This window comes from Perca fluviatilis, chromosome 1 (genome assembly GCF_010015445.1).
Source record: "Perca fluviatilis chromosome 1, GENO_Pfluv_1.0, whole genome shotgun sequence".
Taxonomy (NCBI): Eukaryota; Metazoa; Chordata; class Actinopteri; order Perciformes; family Percidae; genus Perca; species Perca fluviatilis.
In genome coordinates, this window is record NC_053112.1 from 24,901,007 (window position 1) to 24,920,685 (window position 19,679).

Genomic DNA, 19,679 nt, shown 5'->3' on the forward strand with positions numbered 1-19,679 from the left:
GAGAAAGCAAGGCAGATGATCATGGACCGACTAAATCCATAAGTAGCCTAAAAATATAAATTTACTGACCACTGCTCTGAATTGAAACTGCCATACCATTCAAGAAGTTAGGCTAATTATTTGCACAAATGAGCAGTTGTACTCTTTGCCTTAAAAGTGAGCAGAAGACTAATGTTAGGCAGGAAATATACCATAAAGATCAATTACAACCACTAATCTACAATGCTGTGAAGCGTTCAATCCTCCCAAATTATAGTCCCAGTTCACTGGAGAGAACCCAAATTGTGTGCTAAGAATGCCAAATACAGTGCACATGGAAGAGGAACATACATGGTCCTTTGTTAAAGAATACTAAAAGAAATAAATCAACTAAAAAAGTAATAGTATTTGTCCCTGACCAGTCTGCCATTGTTGGAACCACTAACACGTGCATAGCACTTTATATATTATCCTTCATCACTGTCTTCATTTAAAACACATTTGCAACTGTATCAGCCTTTTCTAATTATCTCAACAACTGCCATAATATATTCATCAAACTTCTAACAACAATATGAACAGTAGTTTTCATAAAGCAATATAACAGTAACACTTACTGTCACATGAATAATTACAAAAAAAAATGGTCACAACTTTATATAACAGTGCTTTACTGAACAGCAATATGCACATAATAATAATAATAATAATAATAATAATAATAATAAGGTAGAAGCACTGCTGAGTGAACAGAAAGGGCTCCAGGATTAATAAATCCTGGCTGTTAGCCTGGTCGGGAATAAAGAATAAATGTCCATGGTAACTTAGGTGCCTCTGCTTTTGTGCAACCAAGTCAAGGCTAAATTCATCCAGGATAACTGGAATATCCCAGCTTAATCCCTTATCCTGGTTTTGTGCAACAGGCCCCAGATGTGTAAGAATTTGTTTAAACTGTATTATAAAACAGCATTGAGTGAATAAAATTCAATCTCTATTTGCATTACTTGTGGCCACAGAAATCAGAATCTGTCAAAACAAGAAGCCCTAGTTGCTTGGCGTCGACCAATCAAGTCTCACCTGACTGCTGATGGATGAGCGACGCTGTGATGTCATCTCCATGGTGGAGCCCAGTGACTGCCGAGGAGGTGTGGCCATGTCCATGTGTAGCTTGGAGGCTGTTGCTGCAGAGAGAGAGAGAATCATTGATGAGTAGGAGTCATATTCGGACCGTGCTGATGATATCGTATCATCTTACTGCAGGGCTTCCCATCCCATTAAACTCCAGAACTGATGTGTCACTGACTCATCGCTAGAGTATTACATCAGGGTATAATGGATTAATATTAAGTACTGTATGTACATGCAACTGTGTGTGTGTCCTTACAAGTACAGGTGTTGTCAGAGACATGTGATGAGGACTTGCGAGAACTCCGTGAGGAGGTCGAGGGCGTTCGGCTGCGGTCAAATCGCTCCAGAGCCTCCTTGAGGCTGGACGTATTCAGCTGCGACTCTGAGCCAGAGTCCTGACTCTAAAAATAAGCAGAGGAAAAATACACTTGACAGCCAATCCTTTCAAAAAAAAAAAAGTCAGACTCCAAACAGGTGAAAACGACAAGGCTGATCGGTAAGTGGCAAAGGATCATTCAGGATAAAATACACTGCATGTGCTTTAGCCTGCTATCCTACCAATAGATACTAATTACCGGCCATTAGAAAGACAACCCAAAAGGGTAATTTATTAACAAAAAATATCTGAATCAATGTGAGATTAACAACCATTATTCTGGTGTGCTATCTGTTTGTGAATTCCATCCGAAGTTTGATTTATGATACATCTGTTGCTGTCATCTTGATGTAATCACTGACCAAAGGGATTGAGATAATATCAGAAAACAACAGTCAATTTGTCAAGAGTTTTGTAGATAGTGTGAGAAATATTAACTGGCAGTAGCAACTCACTGACAGAAGTTAATGGTTAACACACGTGGAAAAAAATAGGCTTCTGGCTTCCTGTTGTATGAGACAGTTTACATTAGTAAGTTTTTGGGCTTTATTTTGTGAGCCTTTCGACATATTTGACAATATGATTTAATAAAGCGGAATATATATCTAGATGTCACTAGAGAATTTCAGTCGAATTAATAAAAGTTGTTACACAAATTTTGTCAATCAGGCTTAAACTACAAATTCAACCATAATATGTTTGTTTGTTTTTTACAATTTCTCCTCCATACTTGATATATTGTGATACCTTTAATTATTCAGCTCATGCATTGATGAAAACAAATTTCTCACCTTATTCGCAGTAACTTCTGGGTTAGACTCCTCAATGCCAAGCTCTCTGCGGTGTTCTGCCCTCACCTCTGCATAGCTGCATTTAAGACAATAATGAAGGTTTTTAGAGACAACCTCGTGAAGAAGCAGGAAAGTTGTGTGCATAAGAGATGTGAAGAAAAGTTTGTAAAATTCTGTGTCACCAAAAATAGATCATAAAAGGTGCATAGGAGCCGTTTATTTTGAAAGATTATTTTTGGGGCATTTTAGGCCTCTACTCTGACAGGACAGCTGAAGACATGAAAGGGGAGAGACAGGGGGAACAACATGCAGCAAAGGGCCGCAAGTCGGAGTCGAACCCGCGGCCGCTGCGTCGAGGAGTAAACCTCCACACATGGGTGCGCGCTCCACCAACTGAACACACCCGGGCGACCAGGAGCCGTTTATTATCACAGACTCTTAACAATGATTTGGATGATCAGAACAAAAATATAGCATTGATAATTGTAACATCACTGAAAAGGTACAGGGAAGCTGCAGTACCTGACTACTGTGTGGCTACAGACAATAAACTCAGGTCGAGAGTTCCACTGATGATAGGTGATGTAGTAGTGCGTCTGAAGCCAGATCCATTGTTGACCTTTAGTCAGGAAACGATAGTAGCAAGACTTTCCTTTACCGTACTGCATTACTGAACAGGAGAGAGACAGAGGCAGACAAGAGCAGAGTTGTTTGAATCAACAAGCAAAGAAAGCCTTTTAAAACAGATCTCAACTGATAGTGTATAAATATGAGCCCTCACAGTGTTCGTGACACTTGGCTAGTGTCTCCAGGTCGTCCACATGGTAATAGTCGTACCCAGATGTTCCCAGAACCTCGAAAGGCAGGTAGCCTATGATTGGTGGAGCTCTAAAAAGGAGAAATGGTATTCTTAGAAATCATGCTGACACAAAAAAACAAAAAGGTAGGCTTTACGAAGTCTGAGAGCTCAAAGGTTTAAGTGACCTAGACAAACTGGGTATTAAATGCTTTCAGTAAAGGGTATTCAAAGAGGAGAAACTTGATGCGGCTCAAAAGTACATATCTCAAACAAACTAGTATTATGTAAATGCAATGGTCGAGTTATGCTTGAAGAGAACTAGTTTGTACGACGTGATGTCCAGCCACATTGGAAAATAAAAGTGTAATTTGTTCTGAACGGCCACACCGGAGGGTGGAGTGAAAAGCTGGCTGCCATAGAGAGGGGGGAGACGTGGTATTGTTTAAATATGGGGATAACGGCGCATATTTTTTAGAAAGTCTCTCCTGAAAGTCACTTATAGTGTTGCACTTCATGTGTTCATGTGAACATGAAAAGTGACAACAAAAAAAAGTTTTGTGAAAAATGAAAAAAGAGAAAGGTCAAACCCTGGCTCCTTTCTCACTTCCACACAGCTGGCGAATCACAGCGTGAAGCGGGTGTGAATGTCAGATTGTCATTTTCCACCAAAAACTGCGACCACCCGACAAGCATTTCTGACAGCGTATACTGGCAACTTCAGGAGCAACCATAATGTAAATGAAATGTGTGTGTTTGTGTGTTTACCCAGTGTTTCCCACACGTAGACTAATGTGTGGCGGTCCGTCTCACTATCAACACCGGCCGTCGCACATTGCGTTTCGTTATTATTTTTTAAAACGCTATTTAAAATATGTTCTTCTGCATTTCCTTTCCCTGCTCTCCTCCGTCTCTCTGTCATTGTGTCTCGCTCACATACACACACACACAGCTCCTCCCACTGTGCGGTGTTGGTTTTTTTTAAGCCCCCAAACGTCACCTTCCAGGCACCGTGGCAATGGTTATGTTTAAGGTTACGGTGAGGGTTAGTGCCTGTAAGGCGATGTTGGAGGCTTAAAACACCATCGATCCCACTGTGCACACAGCGTCTGTCTCCATAAGGAGAGAAGATGGCTGGCGAAATTCACAAGTTCACGAAAGGTTGGTATCTATCTCGTGAACACCTTCACACAATCACACATTCACAATCACCGACCCGACTCTTAGCAAACAAGCAATTGTGCCCGCTTTAGAAAGTTAACTAGTCGCAAGTTTGCGGTAAAATGCAGTTGGGTTGTCGAGGTCAAAACACTATATGTAGCAGCTGTGAATCAAATAATCTTATTATAAATAATGTTATGTCATTTTTTACTCTTACACTGAATGTTTTCTGCTTCAATCCAGAGGAGTATTGAAAAGTATTTTCCGCGACTGAAAAAGGCACGTATTTAGGATGAGGACCAGCCTGAACCGGAGGTATCAGTCTGAAACAGAACTGAACAGTCCAACCAGTGTAATTAGTTAGGTTATTCATTTGTTTTACAGTATTTTCAGGCTTCAACCAGTGAAAGACAGGGGAGAGAAAGAGATAGATTTGTTAGGCATTAAAGTAGGAGATGAGAAGAGCATCCAACTGCGTCTCTCTCCCTCTCTCTCTCTCTCTCTCTCTCTCTCGCTCTCTCTCTCGCTCTCTCTCTCCCCCCCCTTCCCCCCGTGACACGGGGCGACACCCACCCACCGCCACAAGTTGCTTCCTAATCTGTGGGAAACACTGTTACCTATGGTCTAAGAAGAGGAACTTCCATTCTAGACTGTGCCTCGAGGTGAATTCTTCATTGGGCTCCTCCACTGTACACATTTCCTATGAATATAAAAACAACAGAAGAGAGAAGGCATATTTGATACATTTATTAATGAATGCCTCGGTGGTATTTTATTTTGATGTGTGAGTGTGTGTATGTGTCTAAGGCTACCTTGATGAACTGAGGTTTGGCCAGCCGAACAGTGGCTACAAAGCACACCTGGTCATCGAACGCAGGTTGTAGTGACCGCTGTAACACCCCTGCTAGACCATTCCTCGTCACATTGGGAACTGCACAACACAGAGCAGAGATTACACATATTGCTGTGTTGAATGCTATCTAAGTCAGTGGTTTTTAAACGTTTTTCAAACCACCCAGAAATATTTTTAAATCTAAGTACATCTGACCAGCACAAAATATTTTTGGTAGAAAAATAATAATATATTTTATAAAGAGGCACAATACAGCGCTGCGCCATCTGTCTGATTTACTAAACAATATTGTAACTGAAAAACACTTTTATTAAATTACATTATTAGTTTACGCATGACAGATATATGGTGATATCAATAGATGCTTTTTTAATGAACATTTAAAACAAATCTCACGTACCCCCTGTAGTTCCTAGGAGTACCCGTAACCCTTCTGAGAAACACTGAACTAAGTGACATACCATTGTTGAGTGACTTGAAGTTGCCAATGAACTTCACATATTCGTAGACGGGTGGTTCATTGGGGTCAATGGCGCCTCGCAGCAAATGGCAGCAGAACTCCAGGTGGTTCTTAGCTGGAGACAAAAAAATACTAAGTCAGGTTAAGTCAGAAATACAATTGTTGTAACATCCAGTAATTACATTGTTAATGTGTTTAAAAATGTTTCATAAACTAACAAAATTAGCTACAGAGTTATATAAACTTTAAATTCTCTTTTATTTAATATTTTCAGAGATATATTCTATATGTTTTATTAGAGTCAATGGGATAAGCCTGGGTTTCTAGTTTGTCTTATTTTCTTTCTGTCTAATTTTCTTTGGATGTGAGGGCCCAAAAACACATTTATATGACTTTAAAAATCCGATAACAGCCGCAAGCTGTGCATCGTGAAGTACATAAGTATATGTTAAACTGAACGATATTCCTATTTAATCACCGAACACAGAAGACAGTACTGCATTATTGGATAATGAAACAAAAAAGAAAGTAGGGTGTAATAAGACTTGTTGTGTTACTGACTCTTCAGGTAATCAGTGCTGATGTTCTCGTGGTCGGTGGGGTGAGTGGACAGAGCCTTGTACACATCAGAGTGTTCCCCGATTGGCAGGAAGTTTAACATGTTCTGGTCCACCAAGTCCGTCTGAGAAACACACACACCCACATACATACACACACACAAACATCAGAACAATGGCCAAAACCTTTTTTCAGTGCGCGCACACACACAATCTGGTTAAAGCTTGTTCTACAATACAGTGGATGACTAATACATAGGCATAAGAACGAACCAATGTTACTCACCGGTAGATGTTCTAGTAGTGAGGTGACATTCTCAGAGACGTAGAGGATGTTCCCATCAGTCATTATTGCTATAAAGAACCCATCCAGAGCCTGATAATACAAAACCAGATAAAGAGAACACAGCAATTTACAGCAGTAGAAGTAACAGACTGTCATCAATTTGTCTTTTGTTAAGTATCAGCAAAAATAATGAGTCAAATCTGTAGAAATGATACCTTTAGAAATACAATTATAATCCGATTGGATTTGTTGAGGTAAATTAGAATTAATCTAGAGAATATAATTAATGACCCTGGTCATAAAAAACCTGCCACAAGAGTAAAAACATTGGTGGATTTAACACCTAAACAACAGAATTACAGTAAAAAAAGAATTGAGATTTCTGACCTCCAGCATGAGCTGGGTGAACTCCTCATTGCTAAGAAATGGAGGCTTCCAGTCCTGCCTGATCTCACTCGACTCCGACTGGGCTGCGATTTCTGGTGGAGGAAACATGGAATTTGTAACAAGAAAAATCAAGTCTTTTGGGAAAAAGTCAAGTAAGGAAAACACGATGAGGCGACCGGATATACAAGAGACAACACAAAAAAAAGAACGCAATAATGCAGAATAACATAGTACAAACATATATTGATAGTACAAAGCTCAGAGTGACAATTAGGCAGTTACCATAAACAGACCAAGAGATAACACAGTGCACCAGTGAAATGGCAGCTGAGTTAATTATCATGCACGGCAATGATAAGAGCTAGGATTAAATACAATAGTAGCTGAGCAGTAATTGAATATTTCAGCGAAAGATAATCACAGTATTCAAGTGGTGTTCAACTTAGATCATAATGGAGGTGTAAAGTAGCTCAATCACAGAAAAAGCAGTCATTAAGTATGGCATAATTGTTAACTATATATATATATATATATATATATATATATATATATATAAGTGCTGTCAGTTAAACGCGTTATTAACGGTGTTAACGCAAACCCATTTAAACGGCGTCAATTTTTTTATTGCGAGATTAATGTTCTTTTTGGCCCAGCAAACTTTGTAGTTTTTTTCACATGCTGTTGCAACAACTAGTAACGTTAGAAAAACTACAACACCACACTGGATCTAGCTAGACCGGAAACAAAACAACAGGCACGCCGCACACATTTATTTGGGCTTGTGAACCTGCCAAAGAGTAGTAGCAAAGAATCCGTAGGCCAGCTTTGGTAGTAGGCTAACGTTACGTTTTGAGTGAATGGCGAGCGCGAGATGCCGAAATGGATGCCAATAAGATTCTGAATGGAAAGTTTACTTTTAAAAAGTTGGCAAATGATTCCATTGACAAGACCAAAGTGATCTGTGCGTTTTGTCGTTGTGAACTGAGCTATCATTGCAGCACGTCCAGTCTGAAATACCACTTGATGGCCAAGCACACAGCTGATGCAAATTCTCCGCCCCTCGTCAAAGCCAGGTGACAAAAGTACAAAGCAAGCCGATCCACTTTTCTTTGTTGATAAGAGCATTAAAATGGGAAAAAATAATGGGACAAAAAGAAATCAAGGGACATTTAGAATAGATAAAAATATGCAATTAATTGCGAGTTAACTATGACATTAATGCGATTAATCGCGATTCAATAATTTAATCATTTGACAGCACGAAAAAAAAAAAAAAATATATATATATATATATACATAAAACTATACAGAGTCGAAAGGTTAAACTAATTAAAGAGTAATTTACACTTTACACCTGTTTCTCATAAAAAGTATAATAAGTAAACAAGCACAGACAAAAGTGTGCACAAGAAAAACTAAATATAGAACAAGAAGTGTCCGCCCTGTGAGGTGCCCTGACCTTTGTGTTTACACAGGAAGTCAATGCTTTTCTGCAGGATGGTGGACTTGTCCATCTTCCTGGTGTTGCCCGGCAACATTGTGCCGAGTTCCTTGATGAGGACATTGAACTGGTCTCTCCGTTTCTTCTCAGACTTGTTACGGGACACACTACAATCAAAACCACAGTTATAAATTAGATTCTAAATGTCATGTAACCATAGTTTCATTTTGACAAACGTTTTAAAGAAGTTTTTGTTTTTTGTCCAGAGTCACCGTTTTGACATACAGAAAAATAAAAAAACACAACGACCCTGAAATATGAAATAATAAATACATCTGAAATAAGCAGGTGTAACCTTTTAGTCTTGTGACCCTATAATGTTTTAAGTTAAGACACTATGGCTGCTGTGTACGGCATATCATGAAGTCAGTTTCGACACAGTATATTCTCTACAGGAGCTACACAAGTACTCATTACAATCTTTAAGTCTTGGTCGTGTCAAGACACAATCCTTTAAATACCATGTGATGTTTTATAAAAAGGATTAGTGTATTAATATTTAACACATACTACAAGTAGCATCGCTCTAGTGTGTTCATCTTTATATGGAGCTTACCGTTTTGCTTTGTCCTTTTCATCTTCTTCCATCAACCCATCAAAGATGCTACAATCATCCCTACAGAAGGAGAGAAAAATGATTTGCACCCGTTTCCTGTCTCACTTTGTGTTTTCCTGTGTGTGCACGTTTGTTGGCAGCTTGAAAGCAGATATGTACTGTTAATAATAGCGAATGACGGATGCTCGCTAATGAGAGGATTCCTATATGCCAGGAGCAGGTTTATTTTCAGGTCACACAAAAAAAAGCGACTGAGAAGGAATGTGTTGTGCTTTGCAAGAAGGTTACGAGAGCATTTGTGAAACAGGGCGTGTTCTTGCCTACATTTCAATTAATAGTACCAAGACTTTCATTTTGTACTGACGGTGATATCTGGAGTTGTTATTAAAGATCTTGAAAATGTGACTATTTTCATGCCAAAAAGGCATCACTTTTTTCTTAAGATTTTTATTGTGGCACGCCATTTCATAATAATAACAACAATTCTAATAATTATCATTATTGTTGTCAATATTATTTTAAATTACAATTACAACATTGTTATGAGCTTGAAGTTTTTGCAAAGCTATATATCTGAACAAATGTTGTACTTATAATGCATGCACTTAACGCATGTATAGTTTGTATGAATGTCATTTATGATAAGTTGACGTGTGTGTGTGTGTGTGTGTGTGTGTGTGTGTGTGTGTGTGTTGAAGCATACCCTACGCTTGATGTCATGGTGGCTGCTGATCAGGGCTGTGGCTGCAGTGATTTGCTCTTTAGGCGTGAGGTAGGCATTTGGAAGACCACCTGGAGAGACCGAAAAACAAGTATTGTATTAGCTTAAGTGCCAGTTATGATTTGCATATATTGCAATTAAGAGCACTAAAAACATAAGGGAACATTTTGGCACACAGCGTACTGCGTTATTTTTCTATCTATTAAATCATGAATCTATTTTGAATTAAGAATACATTCTGATTTGCTTCTTAGCACGAAATATTGAAATCAGACCAAAGTGCAGTTACAAATGTGGTAAAACAAAAGCACACACAAAATCACACTCATCTTGACAAACAGGTGAACTAGTCAGGTCTCAAATGAGAACAGGCCATGTGTTACAGTAAAGAATTATGTAAACTTGATAGAAGTCCTTGCTTGATACATGCAATACAAAAACAAGTATCTATATATGTGTTTGTAAATAGACAGGCACATTTAATGTTTTTTTTTCACCCAGTATGTCATTCTCCAACACTAATCATAATTAATAGCATTCCCATGGGGTTCAGATAACTGGCTTACTATCCTTTTATACTTTAATATACAACAGACTGATATTATAGAGTCAACATCACTGATTCCTGAATCATAGCACAGATGTCAGAAAAATACCATATTTGTGATCTATGTTGCAACATGTGTTAGGGAACATTCCTCATTATATTGTACTTATATTTACTCAGTTAAAAAAAGATGCATGACCAAACTCTCTCTCGCACGCGCGTGTGTGTGTGTGTGTGTGTGTGTGTGTGTGTGTGTGTGTGTGTGTGTGTGTGTGTGTGTGCGTGTGCGTGTGCATGTGTGTGCATGCACTTCTCACCCCAATGCAGCTTACGCACGTGGTCAGTCTTTTCTTAGGGGTCGTAGAAAGGGTTTGGGGATAAAGCTGACTCTATGGTCAAAACTGCCGTTGAGGTCATTGGGGTAACGAGAGGGAAACAGACCACAGGAAAGGCATGGTGATCAACCAAACCTGCGGGGGAAATCAGAGCAGAAAACGAGGGTCATGAGGAGTCATTAGGTCAATTTGAGGGCAGCTTTAAGTACGTTTCCATCTTTACTGCCATAGGGATAGTAAGGAAAATTCACTCTTTGAGACTGCAGCTAACAAATTACAATTAAAAAAAATAAAAGCCTATACAGAATGAAAACATCTTGGTTATAACCTATTATTAATTCAAGAAAAACTCAAAAATGACACATTAGTGCGACTGTTGAAAGGTTTTGAAATTCCAATTATTGATGCACAAAGTCTTTAAAGTGCAAATAACTTACATCAGTGCAGCTTATTATGCTAACATTATTAGTACTTCAGAAAATCTCATGAAAATCAGTGACCCAATTATGAAAAAGTGGTGATTAAGTATTTTTCAACTTACTTTCTGGAATGTCTCTTTGCAGGCAAAGCTAGCTGTTTTAGATCCTATCCTACGAGGCACTGACAAATCTTCATGAGTAAGCCACACCTGCAACACAAAAAAAACATACTAATTTAGTAAAACATACCAGGGGGCCTGTGTTTACTATTTACTATGCATGCAAATTTGTAGTTTAATTATAGTCTATTAGTGCTGCAATCACCTAACAACAACAGTCCAAAACTAAAAAATAGTCATACTTCTATAAGATTAGGGCAGCAACTGTTGATCGTTTTCATTATCAGTATATCTGCCAATTATTTTTTTGATTAACCGATCAATCATTCGGTCTATTAAATGTCACAAAATAGTGAAAAATGACACAATTTCCTGAAGCTCAAGATGAGGTCAAGATATTCAGTTAACAGTTTGTAGAACACAGAAAATGTATTGAAGTTAATATCCTTACAATTGCAAAGCTGGAACCGATCGACTACTTAAAAAATATGACTTAAGCAATTAATCAATGCTCAAAATAGTTGATAATTTTCTGTCAATCGACCTTTTCAACTCCATTATTTTCATCATCTATTGACCGGCTGATTACTTTCTCAATTAATCATTTGATCTACAAAATGTCAGAAAATTGAAAAACTTAAGTATTCATATTACTATCACATAATATAAAGAAAAGCTGCAAATCCTCACAATCGAGAAGCTGCTGTAACTGGGGAAATGCTGACATTTTTTCCTTGAAAAATGATGTCAATTAATCGACGAATTGTTTTTGTGATGTCTTGTCTAGGTGAATAGTCTAACAATGAAGTTCCCAAACTTGTCAAGCAGACCCAACACCAATCAGACAACATATCACCACTTTGTACACATATTGTCCCAATGACCCAAGAGGATTTTGCAGGGTTTTTACAGTAGGAGGCCAGAGTGGGTACAGCAAAACCTATGGATAACATTATTATTACCCTGCTAGATTGCACTAATTTTAGTGGGAGATAAGTGTAAGATGTAGGCATGTGTTCCTCTGCTTTGGGAAGCACTGGCCTGACCTAACGTTACCGTCATGTATTCCTGATGGCCAGTAAGTGAAGCCTCATTAGACTGAGCTTCTTCATTGGATGATTCTGCCTACTGTACACCATTGTCATAAACACCGATATTAGCAATATGGTAGATATAATGCAGTCAACCAAAACAGATATAGCGATCAGATATAACGTTACACGATAACCATTTTTAATATACCTTTTGGTGCCACAGGTGTTAGTTATACAACCGAAAGAGCGCAACCCATATAGCTAGCTGGCAGGCTAACTAAGCTTGCTACCGAAAACTGCCCTTTTAACTCAGAGATTAAATGCTCTACTGCCCCCGTTTCCTCCCGCGACACTTAACCTTACAAATACTGAATGAGACACTTATAACAGGTAAAGCCTTTCACGTTCGTGAAATAAACAGGATGAATATCAAGCCTCAAGCTGTCACGCAACAACTGACATTGAAGACAAAATAATCTCTAAAATGTCACCGATGGTCTTCAAACACCGCGAGGAAACTGAGCCTTAACATCCGCGTGGGGAAAGATCTTCGTAAAAGCCGACAAAAACATAAATGTCGGCCGCGGAGAAATGTCTAAAACCAGCGACGGTGGAAACATTTTCGCGGCAGATGTATGTACACACACACGCACACAATCACGGTCCCTGGGCACACACATTGACACGGATACGCACGCGCGCGCGCTCGCCCACTCGTACACATAGACACTGGCTGCTCTGAATGTGGGTCACTGGGCCTTGCTCTCCCTCGAGCGTGCGGGAACAGTCCTGAAGCCTCCTCTGCAGTCCGACCGCTTCCGCACGCTAAAAAACATCGTTTGCCGACCACAACGCCCTTGCTATTTTACAATCGGCGACCACCACTGGCTTTAGATATGCATTAAAAAATCCTTACCTTTCCGAATTATCGTAGGCAGCCTCCGTGTTTTGCTTACTTGAACGTTGCATCGAGTCGGTGGGGGCCAGGAGGACTCCGGGTTGGGGAGAAAAACAGGAGGCCTACTTCATATTACGTCGTACAGTCATGCGCAATAGAGACAGTAGGGCGCACTATTTTGCAAGTACAGTAGCAGCAAAACTGGGGATCGCTGAGTGTTCTCAAAGATCCTTTAACCGTCTCTGGTGATCTTCAGAGGGGAAATGACTCCGCGTGTTTTTGTGGCTTTTCCAGCCAGACCAGTCCGCTGTCAGTGCCATCTAGTTATTGATATGATAGAAAAGTAAAAGTAAGAGGTAGCAATTTTGCGTACTGACTTGCAAATAAATGCACTTAAAGCGAGAATGAAGAATAACGTATACCGAAGTATATCCTTTTAATGACCCTTGCCATAAACTTAGAAAGAAAATGCCACCCTGTTTAAATATTTTCACAATTATATTAATATGCATTATTAACACCACCATATAATTTTCAGGAAAACAAGAGTGAATGTACTGTGAATGTGACATTGGACGGTCGCCAGGAGGAGGGTGCAGCGCAGGGTAGGAATGGCCCTGGCGGATGGCAAGGGGTTTCCCCTTTTATCAACATCCAATCAGAAGCTCTACAGACCGTGACGTTGTATTATGTGTCGAGGTTCCCCTAAATTCCATAGACAGTATATCATTCACACCATTTTGCATTTTGACCTTAGAAACCTTTTTTTTTAATGAGGCATAATGTGGGATTAGATGTTAATTTAACTTATCTCCAAACGCCCATGTAATTTCAGTTGACATAGGCCTACTTTTTTGGCATAACATAAAATGATACACAAAAGTAATGCTTAAAACAGAGTTTGCAATCCCTTATTTGGTAAATACAACATTCATAAACAAGGTAACATTAGAAAAAAAGAGATGACATAGGAGTCTGGTCATGGAAGGGCTGCAATGGTTTCAGTAATGGCAATGTATACCCTATTGTATTGTTCATTATCTTTATGAACAAGAGAATAGTATGTTATCAAGACCTATCAGGTCATACTGTATATATAAAGAGAAAATAAATAAGCTACTGTCTCACAGTTGCTGAATTAAAGCTCTCCAGTCAGGATTAAACCACTGGCGGTGCATTTGGAGTCCTTTGCTCATATTTATTGTATTAAAAGTGAAATATGTTGTTCTGGGCTTTTCAGCTAGATGTTTTTATAAGCCTGGTTGGCTGCATGACTCATTTTGTGTAATGTCCTTAAAAGAACAGCTGTTGGAATTTGATCATGGGTTTAACCATGAGTCATTGCTAAACTCTATTTTAACTACTGCTGCACAGGTCACCTCGATAAGCTCCCGGAGCTGAATGCATAAAACATGTCTTCACATCTTTCCTCTAAGGGGTGACAATCACAGAGGAAAGTCATGATATGATACCATCAAAAATAGTTTCAACATGTATAACAATGTGTAACTTATGGCAAAGACCAAAACCTAAAATGCTCAAATTACAGCTTTTCAAATGCAAAACAAGTACGGTCAAAAGGCTGAATTAACAGAAAGAAAAACAGTTTAAAAAGTTAAAATGTCTGCAGAAATTGCACGAAGCAAACCTAATCAATATTTTTTTATTTTGTACAAATAACATTAAACTTTAAATACTACATCATCACAAAAAATGCTAATTGTAAAATACAGAATCTATATGTTTAATGAAAACAGAGTTCTCACACTTTTAAATTCCAGCTTTAGCAGAAATGTTTTCATTAGCGCTGCCAACCTCATTAATGCTTTCCTCCTGCATTGACTCATTATACCTATGCACCTTTTGTATTCCTTTTTTTTCTCCAATATCCTTTCTCTCTGTGAACTCAGCTTGCCTCCTTGCTATTCCTCTTTTCTCTGTCATCATTTTCAGTTCTCTTCGGGTTTGTTCAGATAAGTCGTTATCTGCTTCTTAAGGATTATCCCCCTTTTCCTATCTATTATTTTCTCACCTTTCCTTCACTCACCACCCCTTCCTGCATAATCTGTATTATTCATTCCATAATTCATCTCCACAACCTGGTCTTCTGTTACATTCCCCTTCGATGTTTTCTCTTCTGCAGATCCTCTGTTGTTTTCTTTCTTTGCTTTTTTCCATTGTTATATTGTCTTATTCCTCTGCATCCTTCATGTCTTCCCTGCTTTCCTGTTTCTTGAAAAAAAAGAATACTTCTTGTTAGCCTTTCCTTCCTTATTTAGCAGCCTCTTCCTTTCTTTTGTCCCCCAACTTCATTCACTTCATCTGTCCTTCCAGTGTTACACAGATCTTCTCCTCACCCTTGCTGCCTCGGACTTTGCTCCTAAACCTACACCTCCTCTTAATCCTCTTTAATCCTCTCTTTCCAAACTCCTCCCATATAGCCATAACAGCATTATAATTGCTATATGTTTATGTCCTGTAGCTACTCACCTGTATGTCTCAACAAAGTCAGGGATAATGGTAATGCTTCAGGACAAACTTAATTGTCTTTCAAATACAGATATAGACACATTGATGTAGCATTTCCATTGAATGGGAAAATCATTGCACCACTTATTCTTGTGCATATACAAAAACTACCAACTTGTGCCCATCTTGGGGTTTCTCCAGTTATTGTACAAATAACTGGAAGTTATATGATAAGTAAGTACAATAAACCTCATGTGTTATTCATGAGATTTAACATGGATGGTATATTTCCTTTCCTCCCTACTTCCTGCCCATCCACTCATTTTTCCATCTCAAAGGCAAAAAGCCTTTCAAGTGAGCACCCACAAAAACCATCATCAACAACAACAACAATAAAGCACTTAGCCATTGAACGACCCATCTTTGTTTTCACAAAATGTGACAAATCCAATGGAGCCACACTCTTTCCTGCTAACAAATCAAATCAGAGCTTTGGTCTGGTTCATTCTGGGGTGGTGTGTTTATGGAAAAGTCCTCCCATGCCGTTTTGACCTGTCTGTCATGAACTGGAACTATTAAAAAAAAAAAAAAAAAAAATAAAACTAAAAAAATAGTGGACTTTTATGTTGTGTTTATCAGTACATCTAGAAAATTGTCTCATGGAGCCATGGTCCCTAAATAAGTGTAGCATCCTTTATGTGCTTGTAATATTCCTCCATTTAAGTGCTTCACCCCGCTTGTACCTTTTTCTCAGAGATTGAATTACTACAGCGTAATGGAAACCATGCAAAGTGCTGTGGGACATCCTTTTCCCACACAACCGTTTAATCACAGACGAACATTGGGCACTTTGCCACATTATATATCAACATCTATATGTGAGTGAGTGGAGACAAAAAAAGACCACAGAAAGAAAGCAAGATATTGTCTACTGTATGTGTATTGTGAGGAAACATATAACCACATACAACCAGGGTAAAGTAGGCTACCGTATGTGTCTATATGATTTGGGGGAGACACACTTCACTGAGGTAAATACAAATCCAAGAGTGAAATCCATATTTGCAGTCGGGATCAGCAACATAATGGATCTTAATTGAAGCAATAAAAGGGTACAATGATGAAGAGATTGGCCTTTAATTGCTCCCTTTCTACTAAATCCCTCCTGGGAGAGTTGGTATGAAGGCAGTACTGTAAGAAAAGATTAACATAGATCATTAAAATTGACCGCTTCAGAGTGAAGTGTGTGTGGTAGAGTAAGATCTCATTTCACACACAACCACATACTTTTAACGCGATCTGATCAGAGGAAACATCCCGACCACTGCCAGGTTTCAGTGTTGCGATCTCTCTCTTTTTCTCTCTTGGATTTGTTCATCTCTTGTCACTCTCCCGCTGTCTTTTTGCCTTACTGCTCCTATCTGATCTCTATACTTTTCTTCCTCTCTCCAGTGATGTCGTCTCTTCTGAGGGAGGAGATGCAGAGAGTTTTATTCCGACCTGATAAACAGAGATTGATTGAGTTTATTGAGATTGAAGAGCCGACGCACGGAAAACATTTTATCTGTGTCTCAGGTAAACAGCTTTCTTGTTGTTCAAGTAGTCATTTGAAAGCAGTTTTAGGCTTTCAAGATGCTCATTGGAATTTTCCTTTAGGTAGTACAGAATATTATCTTGTTGTAGAGAATCTGTAGGGAAATGTGCTAAACATGTCCTTGTACTGTTGTATGAAATGTCTCTGAGGCCTAAAAAGAGTCAAGGTTTTACTTTTACTGCAGATGAAATGTCTGGTGCTGCAGTGTGCCTATTTATTTGAAAAGAAAAAAACTTTATTATTCCCTTTTTCTGTAGTTTCAAAAAGCAAAGTGGTGCAGTTATCTATAGTCCGATGTCAGATAGCTCAGACGTCCCTAAAGGCTGGATCCAAGAGGTCCCACACCAAACGCTCCAGCATACAGGAGTGCTACAGGAGGACGGAGGTCTGGTCCCTGCAAGACCTGACTCTTGTTGACGGACGGGACCCTGATGTGGTAAATAACCAAATTTAATTTTCAATTTCATTACTTATTATTGCATTATTTCTATAGAAAGCATAATTGGCACGTACGATATGAGTATTAAAATATGTTTTCTAATAACTAATCGTAATCACAATTTTACTCTTATAATTATGAAAGCTTTGAAACAATGTTACCTATATACCTGCAGCTTACAACCACATTTCATCAGTCAAACAATAGAGTTTTCTCAATTAGGAATTAATCATTGAGATGCCTCAGGAAGTCATGTAAGAAGGTGAAACAGATACTTGTAACATCTAGTGTGCTGGAGGTATTACAGTAATCCATGTTTTTATCAACAATTATTTCATATTTATGCTTTCATCTTCCAGTATTTGCTTCACACATCTGGCATATCTTCAATGGTTTCTTGTCAGATTTAAAAATAATTTGAATTGGGTGACCATTGTGTCATTTTACAATACTGTTGAATCATTGTGGCAGCTCTGATTTTAAAAAGGGTTACACAGACTAATTACACCTGCTCGAGAGACAGAGGAAGATTTGGCTCATTATTAACTATCAACCTATGGAAAAACACAGCAGGACAAATATCAGACCTAATGACCTCAGCGCCACAAGAACTAGAGGACAGTGACTCGGCAAGGTGTGATTTCTGTTTGTTTATTTCTTTTGTTTTCCTCAAGACCGCAGAGGGGGGGAAAGGTTTTTTGTTCTTATTCAATTTGTGTTTCTCTGTTCTGTATGTGTAATGAGAAAAAACAATAAAATATTGATCTTAAAAAAAAAAGGGTTAAACAAAAGGTTTTTTATATAAGTAATGCTATCTCATTCTGTGTCTGTGCGGCTCCAGGATGACCCCTGTTTCCTGCTGCACTTTGACAAGGTGCGTACAGTGACGGCCGTCAGCTGCTCAGCCAAATACATGTTTGTGCGTGCCCTGGTCGCTCTCAGCGACAAGTACTGTCAGATGTCACTGAATCTGCGGAACTTTGACTGGGCCTACATCAAGCCCACTTCCTTTTACTCTAATAGAGGAGACTGTGTTGTTCTTTCACAGATATGCTTCTATGCATTCAACTTGGTATGTCTGTCCATGTGTCCCGTGCCTCTGGATGCATAATGTAATGACACAATGATTGTGTGTGTGTGTGTGTGTGTGTGTGTGTGTGTGTGTGTGTGTGTGTGTGTGTGTGTGTGTGTGTGTGTGTGTGTGTGTGTGTGTGTGTGTGTCTGTGTGTGTGTGTGTGTGTGTGTGTGTGTGTGTGTGTGTGTGTGTGTGTGTGTTGGAAAACTGTAGCAGGTTTACTGTTAACTTGTGTGATGAGGTGTGAAAATAGTGTAGGCGTGTGGCTTCTGTTACACTAATAGGGCTTATTCACCATGAAATGTCTTTTGCATTAATACTCTGCTGAATGTATCTTCATGGCAAATGCAAGTTTTAAGCAGTTTGGTATTTGTTAACTGTATAATCTACTTTTGTGATATTTTAATGACTTATTATTATTAATAGTATTCTATCCTGTGCGCTATTGTAAAAATGTGAATTTCAAATGGAGAACAAATAAAACAACACACATACACACGTCTTGCCTTTCTCTGCCTCAGCCTTCTTAAAAGTAGAATCATCAAATGTAGCATTCATTTAGTAATTCACTTTGTTTTATTAATTGTTTTGTTTTATTTAGAATATTCCTATAAAAGCTTGTCTGTGGTGCCCTAGGCTAACCAATGCTAGCTTTTAACTTTAGTTTACCAATGCTAGCTTTCAACTTTAGTTTGGGCCCTATCCATATAGTTGAGTTGAGGAGGGGGGGTTCAAGGATTTAACATCCTGGGGACTTTACATTCTATAACACTTCAAATATTAATATTTGGTGTAGATTTTTAATAGGCTGATTTCAATATATATTAATCACTTTTAGGCCACAAAAAAGGTAAATAAATGATTTGGTATTATCCCCAGAATTGTATCCTCTTTATTCCTTACTTTGTTGAGAAGGTTTTTAAAAAGAGATATATGCATTTAGGCCTTCATATTGAAACAAAATTAACAGAAAATATTATTATTCCTTATAGTCAAAATAATGTATAATACTAAATGACCAGTTAGCTGAATAAATACAATTTTGAAGAAAAAAAAACAAGTAATTAAAAATAAATTTTATATTAAAGTCAAAGTTAAAGGAGCACAGGGGACTTGGACTCAAGCCTATGGCCCTTTCAATAATTAACAATAATGCTATGCCTTTCTGTTGTTTGTGAGTACGTTTTTCATTATTTAA

General features: G+C 38.5%; 2 protein-coding genes across 9 annotated transcripts in view; one reads left to right on the forward strand and one right to left on the reverse strand.

The window, feature by feature from the left end:
• Window positions 1–13,052, reverse strand: part of clockb (clock circadian regulator b) — a 31,961-nt gene extending 18,909 nt beyond the window's left edge. For 4 of the 8 annotated variants that reach the window (XM_039802565.1, XM_039802547.1, XM_039802538.1 and 1 more), the window contains exons 1-17: window positions 12,923–13,052; window positions 10,976–11,062; window positions 10,417–10,569; window positions 9,535–9,623; window positions 8,832–8,891; window positions 8,234–8,382; window positions 6,775–6,866; window positions 6,388–6,477; window positions 6,106–6,226; window positions 5,546–5,659; window positions 5,044–5,162; window positions 4,849–4,931; window positions 3,056–3,162; window positions 2,797–2,944; window positions 2,275–2,350; window positions 1,364–1,508; window positions 1,057–1,160 (exon numbers count right to left, since the gene is read on the reverse strand). In XM_039802565.1, the coding sequence (XP_039658499.1) occupies window positions 1,057–1,160; window positions 1,364–1,508; window positions 2,275–2,350; window positions 2,797–2,944; window positions 3,056–3,162; window positions 4,849–4,931; window positions 5,044–5,162; window positions 5,546–5,659; window positions 6,106–6,226; window positions 6,388–6,477; window positions 6,775–6,866; window positions 8,234–8,382; window positions 8,832–8,891; window positions 9,535–9,551 (1,425 nt within the window). In that variant the 5' untranslated portion in view covers window positions 9,552–9,623; window positions 10,417–10,569; window positions 10,976–11,062; window positions 12,923–13,052. The other 4 variants (XM_039802530.1, XM_039802529.1, XM_039802521.1 and 1 more) reach the window with 4 other exon arrangements.
• Window positions 13,053–13,432: 380 nt separating this feature from the next.
• On the forward strand, window positions 13,433–18,559 carry si:dkey-245p14.4 (uncharacterized protein LOC563576 homolog). Its single transcript, XM_039802578.1, has 4 exons — window positions 13,433–13,509; window positions 16,826–16,948; window positions 17,225–17,403; window positions 18,248–18,559. Exons 2-4 carry the CDS (start codon window positions 16,828–16,830, stop codon window positions 18,515–18,517), a joined length of 570 nt encoding a protein of 189 aa, XP_039658512.1. The 5' UTR covers window positions 13,433–13,509; window positions 16,826–16,827; the 3' UTR covers window positions 18,518–18,559.
• The last annotated feature ends 1,120 nt before the right edge of the window (window positions 18,560–19,679 follow it).

What these genes read in the sequence shown, in the direction of transcription:
- si:dkey-245p14.4 (XM_039802578.1), top strand. Translation starts at nt 16,828, where the DNA reads ATGTCGTCTCTTCTGAGGGAGGAGATGCAGAGAGTTTTATTCCGACCT. An exon ending in ACATTTTATCTGTGTCTCAG is followed by an intron (nt 16,949 to 17,224) that starts GTAAACAGCTTT and finishes CTTTTTCTGTAG; the next exon opens with TTTCAAAAAGCAAAGTGGTG. An exon ending in ACGGACGGGACCCTGATGTG is followed by an intron (nt 17,404 to 18,247) that starts GTAAATAACCAA and finishes GTGCGGCTCCAG; the next exon opens with GATGACCCCTGTTTCCTGCT.